Source organism: Oncorhynchus clarkii, chromosome 7 (genome assembly GCF_045791955.1).
Source record: "Oncorhynchus clarkii lewisi isolate Uvic-CL-2024 chromosome 7, UVic_Ocla_1.0, whole genome shotgun sequence".
Lineage (NCBI taxonomy): Eukaryota > Metazoa > Chordata > Actinopteri > Salmoniformes > Salmonidae > Oncorhynchus > Oncorhynchus clarkii.
This window is the reverse complement of record NC_092153.1, coordinates 37956848-37969670: the sequence shown is the minus strand read 5'-3', so window position 1 is coordinate 37969670 and position 12823 is coordinate 37956848. Positions and strand designations below refer to the sequence as shown.

Genomic DNA, 12823 nt, shown 5'->3' with positions numbered 1-12823 from the left:
ACAGCCCTGGGGGGCTCCTGTGTTAAAAGTCAGTGTGGAGGAGGTGTAGTTGCCAATCCTCACAGCACCCAAGTTGACTTATAATTTAATAATTTATTTGAGCTTAGTTCAACTGTCATGCCCCATTAGAACGCAAAATATAAGCTTGTATGACTCCAACGTTTGTAAACTAAGTAAATGTAAACAAACACTGAACAGCCTCAAAACATAGTTAAAACTATAATGTTGATATCATGGATGGCCAGGCCTTGCATCCATAGCTCTGTCTATGAATTTGAGAGTTGTTATATTTCCCCAGCCCCATTCCTCAGCTTTTACCGAAACAGTTGCAGAGAATATGCTTTGTTATTGTTTCAACTGCTGATTGGCGCTTCAAAGAGCCAATCTGCTGTTGCTACATCTGTTTTTGGACTTATAAATTAAACATTGGCAGGAATAACCTTTGTTGTTGTTTCAACTGCTAATTGCCACTTTAACCTTAACCCTCATTTCTAAACCTGACTTTATGTCATATGTGTGTCAGGGTGAATAGTTAGAATATTGAGGTTATGTGTCCTTACTGAAAGGATAAGAGATTCAAAATGGATAAAGTTGCCATAACAATGTTCAACATTTAGTTTCCTCCATTGCAACACAAGAAAGGTCACCATCTTACCTTCTTAGTCATCTATGCTGTTGCTCATCACACGCGAGGAGAGAGACTTTCAAACATATTTTTGTTGGTTTATTATGATACATTTTTCCCTAAAAATAACAATCCACATAAGTTAATTCCAAATATTTTTTCGGAAAAATATTCCACATATCACACAAGTCTTCCTTGTCTGTTGAGTACCAGGATGTCCATCGGGCAAAGTGGTATGAATGGAATGGACTCCTATGGTCTCAATTCTGATCTGCAACATTATTTCCTCAAGCCCCGTTTGCTCCTGGTCCCCTTGGTACTGAGAAGAGACACAAGGTTAGCACTGTTATATCAACCAGGCAACCCACCAGCCAAGAAGACAAGTATGTCTCCAAGTGAATCCACACTCAAGCCACCTAATTACATTGCTTGAGAGGTTGGCACTGCAAGGTATGAGTGGGAAACCCAGTACAATACCAATAGGTAAACCAAATAGGGAAAGAAAGAATTCAGAAAACAAACAATCTTACCAAGTGTTTGGCTTTGTTGTCCTATGGCAATTGGTTTACCCTTCTCAGATACACTGCTATACTATACACACATGGGTAATGTGTCATATAGTAGTTAGAATGAAAAGTCAGCACAACCGTTGTGGTCTGATCCCCGAGATGCGCGTACCACTCATGTGGAACAGCTTACAAGGGGAGGCATTCACACGTTTCATATGCATTATCAACGGTACCTGCCATGCCTTCTCCTCCTGCAATATGTTACCTTCATTCTAACCTTTGAATGAAGCCATGTTCAGTGCTTTTTATGTGTGTAAGCCCCTAGGCATGTGTAGCATGGTGCAGATCATGTCCCCATACCCTGGCAGTGGTTGTTTGAATGTGATGCCCCTTTAGAGAGAAGCCAGTAAAGGCTGTTGAAAACAATGTGTCATGAGACAGGGATTAAGCAAATTCATAGAGCTTGACTCTGCGACTGAGAATAACTGCGTACTCATTTTATGTAGCTACTCTGGTGAGTGATCTTTTTGCTTTATGCTGGCAACCAGCCGGCCCCTTACTCCACATCGCCACATGTACTATGCTACAACGTGTAATTTCAGCATTCGGTTCACCTCCCCAGATATTAAATTACACACGGATGTTTTAGACAATATCGATAGTATTGATTAACACCCAGATTGAAGTGGGATTAAGTCTGGCAAATTGGTGCAGGTCTGAAACCATTGAAAAATAGCAACAGTGTGGGGGTCCGCAGCCTTATGACAGCTATTTCATGTCCTTCTTAGGACACTTACTGACATGCTCAGGCTAGTTTACTAGAGTCTGGGAAAAAATAAATAAATGGTCAGATCAGACCCAAATATAGTGCCTTCAGATATCCTACACGAGGTATCTGAAGGTAGGATATGTTTAGAATATCCGTGTTAAGTCTCCTGTATTGTATTGTGGAGCGTATTACTAGTTGTGACCTCACAGGTAGATTTGGGGCCTTTCAGCTGTTGCAGTTCTATTGTGTGTGTGTGTGTGTGTGTGTGTGTGTGTGTGTGTGTGTGTGTGTGTGTGTGTGTGTGTGTGTGTGTGTGTGTGTGTTGATGTGCATGCTTGCATTTGTTGTTTTGGTTGTTCAGGCGCCCTATTGGCTGCTCTCTTCTCAGACCATTTTCTTTAATTAACCCCCAGGCCTTTGTTGTCTGGATCCCGGCGGGCTGGGTGTGCAATAGCGACAGCCCCCACTCAGCCCCTCTCAGTTCCTCTCAGCCTGCAGCTGTTCGTAGAGTCACTTCAAACAACTGGCAACAGGCGGAGGGAGGGAGGAGGGTGGAGGGGATGGAAAGACAGGAGGGGCAGAAACTTGATTAGGCTCAAGGTGAGCCTCTACATTGGGACGGCTTATCAGTCTTAGCAGGGTATTATCACTACTGGAAGGAAACTAGGCATAGTATCGAGAGTTTAGAAATTACAAATACGATTAAGAAATGACAAGATAGAAAATATAGGAGGAAATTAGGATTCTTGGAATGTGTTGTGTATGTTTAAGAATCATATAGAAGTGGAGGCTTCTCAGAGGAGGAAGGGCAGGACCATCCTACTAAGTGAATTTCAGGAACATGTATATAGTGAAAGATTAAGAAAGTTATCCTTTAAAGAGAAAACTATACTATATATATTAACGTCAGCAAATAACTAATTAAAACACACTGTTTTGCAATGGTCTACAGTATCCTCAACAGCACCCTCAAGGGTAGCACCATAGTGTAGACGGAGGACAGCTAGCGTCCGTCCTCCTCTGGGTATATTGACTTCAATACAAAACCTACAAGGCTCATGGTTTTCACCCCCTTCCATAGACTTACATTGTCATCATGACGACTTCCGGAGGATGTCCTCCAACCTATCAGAGCTCTTGCAGTATGAACTGACATGTTGTCCATCAAATCAAAGTATCAGAAAATGAATCTAGTGCTGAAAGCATAAGCTACAATTAGCTAGTGCTGCAGTTAATAAAGTGTGGTGAGTAGTTAACTCAAAGAGAGATAATTCATTTCTAAAAACATTAAGGAGAAGCAGTTTACCTTTCACTTTACCTTTCACTTAGTGTAATACTATTTATGTCAGCTAGTTGGCTAAGGCTATCCAACACTGCAACTCTTCCAAGTCAAGGTAAGCTTTCAGTTTTATACATTTATTGCCCCGGGGCCCTCTGATGTAACTGGCAAACTGCTTCTGTACACTGTAAAATGGAACGAAACAGGGAGGGGACCTACCCTTGTCCAATAGAAACTCTTGTTTTAGTTGTCCATTTTGCAACTGTTAAGATGAAGGATTACTCCCCAGCGGGCTAGATGCATGCAAGACTGTGCAAGGCGGTATTGTGTGTGTCACTATCTGTCCCCTTGATGACCGCAATTTGTCTTTCAACCTGTTATAAACGTTTGTTTGTGGGCTAGGTTGTAGCAACCTCATGATTGGTATAGGGAAATTGAAGTATCATGTAGTAACCTAAACCTACCAATGTTACATGGAGCTTGGTGAATGGAATATGAAGGACAGTCATCCAATATGCTGTAATAATAAGGTCTGCACAACGCATCACCGGGGGCAAACTACCTGCTCTCCAGGACACCTACACCACCCGATGTCACAGGAAGGCCAAAAAGATCATCAAGGACAACAACCACCCGAGCCACTGCCTGTTCACCCCACTATCATCCAGAAGGTGAGGTCAGTACAGGTGCATCAAAGCGGGGACTGAGAGACTGAAAAACAGCTTTTATCTCAAGGCCATCAGACTGTTAAACAGCCATCACTAACATTGAGTGGCTGCTGCCAACATACTGACTCAATCTCTAGCCACTTTAATAATTAAAAAGTGGATGTAATAAATGTATCACTAGTCACTTTAAACAATGCCACTTTATATAATGTTTACATACCCTTCACTACTCAACTCAAATGTATATACTGTACTCTATACCATCTACTGCATCTTGCCTATGCCGTTCAGCCATCACTCATCCATATATATTTTTATGTACATATTCTTATTCATTCTTTCACACTTGTGTGTGTGTATAAGGTAGTTGTTGTGAAATTGTTAGATTACTTGTCAGATATTACTGCGTGGTCGGAACTAGAGGCACAAGCATTTCGCTACACTCGCATTAACACCTGCTAACCATGTGTATGTGACAAGTAAAATTGGATTTGATTTGAATAGAAATAAGGCCATGTTCCTCCCTAACGTTAAACGACACACGCCACCACTGGTATTCAGGCCATGTCTTTTGTACTTACACTTTCTGATGATCGCTGACTCGATTCCTGAGTACGGTGACCTATATAAATGAGAGTTTTGACAGTGAATACAACCATCTACACATGTTAATGTTTTTAAAGGTATGACAATTGTAAAGTCTTTATGTTGTTGTCTGTACTGTTTTTTTCGTTATGTGTCGGACCCCAGTAAGACTAGCTGTCGCCGTCGGCTAATGGGGATCCTAATAAATAAAATCTTTAATCAACATCTAACGTATGTCTTGATATTTCTCTTGGATCACAGCCAATTGACTTGTCTATGCCTCCCTGTCATGTCCATTGAGATATAGTTACCAGATCTTGAATGAACTCTAGTTATAAAGAGGGCGAGGTTTTGTGGTGTTGTGCATGTTCATTTATACGAAAGCAGTAAATCAAATCTCTACTCGTGTCACAGGACACAAGGCTGGTGTTTATAAAAAATATTTTTAAAAGCATGCTTATACTTTCACTTTCATGTGAATCATATGCACATATCATTTTTCATTTCAGTTTGATGCTATAGCCTAAAGTCTAGAATGAAAAGAATCTTACATCATATTTCTGTCGGGAGTGTTTGTACTGGAGATCAAATTTCTCTGCCTCAAGTTGATGTATCCACTTCCACAGTTCAGTAGCCTTCTCTCTATATGAGGGAGAGAGTGGAAAAAAATTGAAAACTGCGGAAATTAGGACAATCCTATAATGCTGCTCAGTGGTTAACTGAATATCTGTAGCATAATGAGAGAGTAGTCATTCATCTCGTTAGGGTGAGATTATAACATTATTAATAATTGGATAATACCCCTTTCATACTGTATATTATCACTACATGCCAGTGTAAAGCTTTTTCTCAACCATACCTAAGTTTGTCCTCTTTGAGATGGTCAATATTCAGCTCCTTATGCCGTTCACTTAAGATCGCTCTCTTCTTCTCTCGCTCTGTTTTCTTTTTCGGCCCACCTTTCTTTTCTGTCTGTAGTTACAGTATAACGAGATGTACAGATATTAGCTATAAATTAGACTCTGGTAACAATTCAGAAAGTCTGGTGCTGTACGGGTGTTTTTGGATGATTTCTGTCACCTTGTACCCGCTGAACTGCAAGTTGGTGAGGACCTTTTTTTTCTTGGCATCATCCTCTGCTTTCTTCTTAAATTCCTCTTCCTCCTTTCTTGCCTTTTCCTCCTGGAGATGAGAGAATAACTACAACGTTGCCACAGTTGTCCTACCTTCTACTAATGCGCAGTGTTCACGCTGTCCACTGGCGATCCTTGTGTTGCAATGGGGACACTCACGTTTATTCTGTTCTGACGCTCCTTTTCTTTCTCCGTTCGGATCCTCACTTGCTCTGCTCTCTCAGACCTGCGCTTCTCCTGAGATACAGAGGGGATAGTATTAGATTAGATAACCCCATCGCACAGATATCCAGTGGTGTAAAGTACTTCAGTAAAAATACTTTAAAGTACTACTTATGTCGGTTTTTGGAGTATCTGTACTATTAATATTTATTTATTTAAAAAAAAAATGTTTTAGGGGTACTATTCATATTTGGACTACTTTTACTTTTACTTCACTACAATCCTAAAGAAAATTATGTACTTTTTACTCCATACATTTTCCCTGACACCCAAAAGTACTTGTTACATTTTGAATGCTTAGCAGGACAGGCAAATGATCTAATTCACACACTTATCAAGAGAACATTCCTGGTCATCCCTGCTGCCTCTGATCTGGGAGGCTCACTAAACAAATGCTTCATTTGTAAATTATGTATGAGAGTTGGACCGTCTGCTTTGCTTAATATAAGGAATTTTAAATTATTTATACTTTTACTTTTGAAACTTAAGTACATTTTAGCAATTACATTTACTTTTGATACTTAAGTATATTTAAAACCAAATACTTTTAGACTTTTTCTCAACTCGTTTTTGTACTGCGTGACTTTCACTTTTACTTGAGTCATTTTCTATTAAGGTATCTTTAATTTTACTCAAGTATGACAATTGGGTACTTTCCCCACCACCTCAGATATCCCTATTTATGTATCCATGTATCATCACCAAAAGTATTTGACTAGAACTGTATGTGAGGCAATGACAGAGCAAGCAGTAGGCTATCTGAACACAGAATGATGTAACAGTAGGCTGTCTGACCATAGAATGATATAACTGTAGGCTGTCTGAACACAGAATGATGTAACAGTAGGCTGTCTGAACACAGAATGATATAACAGTAGGCTATCTGAACACAGAATGATGTATCAGTAGGCTGTCTGAACACAGAATGATGTATCAGTAGGCTGTCTGAACACAGAATGATGTAACTGTATCTCACAATACGATCAGTGAGGTTAATGAGCTCCTCTTCTTCCTTCTTGCGACTCTCAAAATGGGCCTCGATAAGCGTCTGCAGCTCAGTCAGGTCCTTCTCCATGCGCTTGCGGTGGATATCCTACAGGCAGGACAGGTTCAAGGATGAGAGGTCAGAGGACATGGTGAGAAGACATGCAGGGAGGACATGGTTAGTTGCTCGAGGTAGAAGTTGAACTTAACCACAGATCTAGGATCAGATAACCCCTACAACTCCATCCTAATCTTTAACCATTAGGTGATGAAAAAATATCTGTCAGTGGTCAGGGGCAACTTGATCCAACTCCAGGTCAGTATAGGTCCTTATATTCAGTATACTTGTGTAGCTACAGTGAGGCAAACTGACATCAAAGTCCACTTTCTCGCCATCTGGGATTTTGGGAGGCACCAGGCTGGTCTGAGGCATGAAGGCTGGTCTGAGGATGATACAAAATACAACAGTTTTCTCTTGGATGTGAAATATTTCCTAAACTGAGTTCAGATTATCCAAATGAATTTTGAATCTTACTTTGGTTTAGGTTTTGCCCAACCTTCTTCCCGAGTGGGAAAAAGGAGAACTCAGTTAATGACATAATTAAATGTACTTGACAGAACATTCCAAAACTGGTCCGTGTTTAACTTTCACACACACATGTAACTTTCACACATTCTTTCATAACCCGGTATTGATTGATAGGCCTTCACCTACCTCCTTCCTCCTGCTCCCCCTCGGCGTCTGGTAAAAAAAGCCAGGGTGAATACAATGTCAACTATGACAGATGTGAAAAGGTGCCGAGAGCAGAGACTGAAATTGAGCCATGATAAGACCCACGGAAGCCCAGGGGAACAGCGGTGCTAAACCAGATTAGAAAAAGGGTCTGTGACCCCTCCCCGCCCCAGCCCCTGCTCACATCTCTCCTCTGCTGGCTGTGTTGTACCTCATCCATACAGGCTTTTCTAACACATTTGCCCCGTCATGCATGTCAAACAGTAATGTTTTTTTTCCCACCAAGAATGTGGTTTTTTTCAAAAAACAAATACTGTAGCTTCCATTTACTAAATAAAGTTTTGGATTTAATATTAAATAGAGCAAAGTGCTCACTTTGTTATCTTTAATTTAACCTGACCTCATTTTTTTTTAAAATGTCACCTTTATTTAACTAGGCAAGTCAGTTAGGAACAAATTCTTATTTACAATGACGGGCTACCCCGGGTCAAACCCGGACGACGCTGGGCCAATTGAGCGCCGCCCCTTGGGACTCCCAATCACGGCCGGATGTGATACAGCTTGGATTCAAACCAGGGACTATAGTGACGCCTCTTGCACTGATATTCAGCCTTTAGACCACTGCGCCACCCGGGAGCCCTGATATCAAGAGCCATGTAGAGCATTGAACCCTACTATCCTATTCCATCTTGAGAATATACAAAATTACATTTCACTGAAACAGCCATGCTGTCAGGATCAATACAAACAGGTGAAAAATGTGTGTGTGTGTGTGTGTGTGTGTGTGTGTGTGTGTGTGTGTGTGTGTGTGTGTGTGTGTGTGTGTGTGTGTGTATACAGTATGTATAGTTGCTACTGTCAGTGTTACTAGGCTAGCTAGCTTGCATGCATGAGCACATGCAGTACTACATTCTACCTCCTCCTTCTCCTCAGCAACCTCCTCCTCTGTCTGTTGCAAAGCCAGCACATGTTGTGAGAGCAGAGCAGTCATTCTCAAGCCAAGACATGGGCATACAGAGTAGGAATATACAGCATTCTATTTTTCTGTTAATCAAAGTCATTATTTCTGCCAGTTTGTCAACCCTTTTTCTCCCACTGTGAATTGACTGAGTGTAACCGCACAGCTGACTTTTATTCCCTCGTGAGGATTGGTGTCCTCAATGTGAGCAGCACTCCAGGTAGAGGGCTACAGCTCTCTAAAGCTCTCTCGCTGTTGCCGTCAGTGGATTTCATGCCTGAATATCAAAGGTCACCATTCATTCCTCAGTCCGAGTGCCAGTCACAGCACAGCAGTCGGTAACAGTGACTCCGTTGCTCCGCTTAGAGGGAAACATGAACCGCATCACCAGGAGTTCTATCTTGGCCCGAGAGTGGCATTGTGCGTCTTTCCCCTAGGGTCCCCTATTCTGGACTACCTGACCCACATAGCACTATAACACCAACTCAAACTCCACATGAGGATGAAACATGTGCTTGTTGAAGTCAAGGACAGTCGCGCTGAAGCCCAACAGCATGGCGACAAGACGGGACAGAAATATAGATAGGTGATGGGTAACCCAGGCACCAGCATACCTTTCAAGTAAAAAATCATAATAAAACAATTCCCCAGGGAACATGCTTAGTGGGCAGGCGGAGACAGAGGCAAGGAAGGGAAGTGGGGTTGGGATGGTCGACCTGAGGGCCAAAGACAAAAGTGGTCTGTATGGCGCAGAAGCTTATACCGCAGCGGTAGCTATACAGTAGTCCCATGGCTAATTTGTGCACTCTAGTGGAGATGCCAGGGGCTTAGTGGACTCCGCTTTTTTGGTGACTCAAGCTGTAGAGGAAGCTGTGGTGTGTAAAAAGGGTAACAAAGTGGCAGAACTAATAATTGCTTCAAAGTTTTAATTCAGACAATTCAATAATGTCCTTTTACATTCAATATAATAGTATTACATTATTGGGTTTTTATAGTAAATAGCCTACTAAAATCACTGGTTCTGAAAGATATTGTTTGTAATACATACCAACAATATCATCCTCTCCTTCTGACCACATGCACAGAGAAGGAAGATCATTAGGTACAGTACCAGCCACATGGGAAAGCAGTACATGAACACAACAGCAGCATGGACAACTATGTAAACAAACAAGAATAAATCAGTATAAAGTATATTTTACACTAAACTGTATTTAGACATTCAAATCAGCAATTAGTTGTGCCTAGATTATTCTTAAGCGTTCTGTAAAAATCATATACTGTGTATTGGCAATGGATGAAATAAAATTCTAAACGATTTTCACTATCCCCCATGATGAAACGTTGACATACTGTACCTGCAGCTGCACCTGAGCCCTTACTGCATAAAGTATGTCTTAATTCACAGTATTTAGTTATATCAGCATTTAGTTATGTTGTTTTTCCCCAAGATAATATTTGAATCGATGCCATGACTTACGTTCTTTCTCCCTGAAAGAATAACAGATCAAAATAATTGTGTTAGGATCCAATTCCATTATGGAATCACTCACAGCATTGATCAACAAATAAATAACAACTGGTAGACAGAATACAGATGATTCAACTGATGAACTGGTCATTTACTTACTCATATTCAACCTCTTCTGTGTCTGACATCTTTAGAATTTACCTGCGTAAATGTGTGTGGAGTACCATGCAAAAATCAAAGTAAACATTCCCTGTTATCTATAAAATGCATAGTAATTCATATTATTTTACATAGTGTACCACCTATAAGCAATAGAGCCAAAGAGTTGAATTGTTTCCGCATAGAAATGGATTCTGTATGTAAACACACAACATGCAGACTTACCCAGAGTGGTGCAGTGTGGGCTTGAGATGGGGGGACAATGTGGGATTGTATTGTATACCAGTCTCTGTTGGAACCATAAGCTTTTAAACCCTGTTGAGGATCACATGGCCCTCTCTGGCTGTGTCTACGATGGGTGGGCAGATACCCGCTAACAGATGGTAGCCAGCATCACATACAATGAGTAAACAAGTGTTCTCCGTAGGCTTCACTTCAGTCTATTTTTACATAGACTGGGACTGAACAACCCTAGATGCTCCCAAATAGGGATGAATGTCAGGTTTGGCTGGGAAAGGGAAGGATTAAGTTTATGCCCCCCTACACGAATGTACAAAAGCAAGCACACCCTCCCACAGAAATGTACACTTACTATGTTATGTTGACCTCTAAGTGCACGTTGCACACACACACACACACACACACACACACACACACACACACACACACACACACACACACACACACACACACAGACAGAAAAGCATTCGAACAGGAACATCTTAACATCTTACTTAGAAATATCACTTTACAAATTCAAAGAACAAAAGAGCATGGGTCAACACCTCTGACCTGAGTTGCTGCAGGGCCACTATCTTCCTGGTTAGGTCACCAGATACACTATTAGGTGCCATGTAGAACTTAAAAGGGTTCTTCGGCTGTCCCCATAGGAGAACCTATCAAGGCTCAGGCTAAGACGCAGATGCAGACACATGAGGTGGATACTACGATTTTCAGTTTATTATAGTACAAGGGGCAGGCAAAAGGTAAGTCAAGGCAGGCAAAGAGTCGTAATCCAAATCAGAGTCAGGCAGGTACATGATGGCAGGCAGGATCAGGACAGGCAGAAAGGCCAGAACTGGGAAGACTAGGAGAAAACAAAAACTAGAGCACAGGAAACAGGGCAAAACGCTGGTAGGACTTGACAGGACAAGATGAGACAGGAGACAAAGGGCTGTGAGGTAGAGGTTTAATCCTAGACACATGAAACGTGGCATGTATACGGAGGGTGCGGGGCAACAGAAGACAAACAGCAGAGGGGCTAAGGATTTTAGAGATGGGGAAAGGGCCGATGGAACAGGGGGAAAGTTTCCAGGACTCCTCCCGGAAGGACAGGTCCCTAGGGGAAAGCCATACCCTGCGCCCAAGCTGATAGCGGGGAGCAGGTGTCTGGCGGAAATCCGTCTGTTGCGATACCTGGATGTGGTCTTCAGAAGAGTGGCCCGGGCTCTCTTCCAGGTACGGCGATAGCGGCGGACGAACATCTGACTTCTTTCTATTGCTCAGGGAAAAGGGGGGAATGATATCCCAAGGAACACTCAAAGGGTGAGAGACCAGTGAGCAGGGAAGGGTGTTAAGGGCATATTCCACCCACACAAGTTGCTGGCTCCAGGTGGTGGGGTTGGCGGAGACGAGGCAACGAAGAACCGTCTCCAGGTCCTGATTGGCTTGCTCCAACTGGCCGTTAGATTGGGGGTGAAAACCACAGGACAGGCTGCGAACGCCTTCCAGAACTGGGACGAGAACTTATGACCACGATCGGAGACCATGTCGACCGGAAGTCGATGGATCCGGAAGACGTGCTGCACCATGAACTGAGCAGTCTCCTAGGCTGAAGTTAACTTTGGAAGGGGAATAAAATGGGCTGCTTTAGAAAACCTATCCACCACCATCAGGATTGTGGTGTTGTCATCTGATGGAGGAAAACCAGTAACAATGTCCAGGGATATATGGGACCAGGGGCCGTGAGGAACAGGGAGTGGTTGAAGAAGGCCAGCCAGAGCTGTCGTGGAGTCTTATTTTGTGCGCACACAGTGCAGGCTGAGACAAATGCGGAGACATCAGGAACCATGGAAGGCACCAAAAGCGTTGTTGGATGAAAGCCAGTGTCCGACGGGAGCCTGGATGGCAGGTCAGTCTCGAGGAATGTGCCCATTCCAGGACCGGGGAATTGGCAGAGTCCGGGACCAACATCCGGTTAGCCAGACCTCCCCCATAAGGAACTGGCTCTCTATACCCCAGATGAGTGCAGCCACGAGGTGGGAGCAGTGGATGAGCGAGTGTGACTGGAAACAGACCTCCTCTCCCTCCAACATTCCCGTAGCCGCACATCCGGAAGGTCAAGGTGATGAGGGAGTTGAGTGCCATTGGAAGCTCCCGGGCTGCAAGCTTGTCTTTAAACTCCGATAATCCATGAAGGAACGTGTCGAAAAAGGCTTCCGGTTTCCAGGCACTCTCAGCCACCAACGTCCAAAAATCCACTACGTAGTCTGCCACACTACAGGAGTCTTGACATAGTTGGAGCAGTTTACGAGCAGCCTCTCTCCCGGACAACTAAGAATCAAACAGATTTCGTACCTCCACAACTACCTCCTCCAGACTGAGACAAACGGTGGACTGTTGCTCCCACACCGCCAGCGAGTGCCCTCTCGGACATCAGCGTAATAAGGTACGCTATCTTCGAGCGGTCCGAGGGGCACGAAGAAAGCTGCAGGTCGAAGACGAAGGA

The 12823-nt window shown here is 43.0% G+C and overlaps 1 protein-coding gene across 4 annotated transcripts; it reads right to left on the bottom strand.

Moving 5' to 3' along the window:
- Positions 1-713: 713 nt before the first annotated feature.
- On the bottom strand, positions 714-10376 carry LOC139413255 (troponin T, cardiac muscle isoforms-like). 4 transcript variants are annotated; one of them, XM_071160411.1, is made up of 13 exons: positions 10321-10376; positions 10092-10137; positions 9514-9534; positions 7490-7516; positions 7310-7334; positions 7148-7217; positions 6767-6883; positions 5728-5805; positions 5516-5617; positions 5295-5407; positions 4987-5077; positions 4432-4472; positions 714-944 (listed from the first exon to the last, which is right to left on the bottom strand). In XM_071160411.1, exons 6-13 carry the CDS (start codon positions 7205-7207, stop codon positions 905-907), a joined length of 642 nt encoding a protein of 213 aa, XP_071016512.1. In that variant the 5' UTR covers positions 7208-7217; positions 7310-7334; positions 7490-7516; positions 9514-9534; positions 10092-10137; positions 10321-10376; the 3' UTR covers positions 714-904. The 4 variants fall into 4 exon arrangements, with proteins under 4 accessions (XP_071016512.1, XP_071016515.1, XP_071016511.1 ...); XM_071160414.1 differs by lacking the exon at positions 7310-7334 and having other exon boundaries at positions 7148-7212; positions 7461-7516; XM_071160410.1 differs by lacking the exons at positions 10092-10137; positions 10321-10376 and having other exon boundaries at positions 9514-9559.
- Between the last annotated feature and the right edge of the window lie 2447 nt (positions 10377-12823).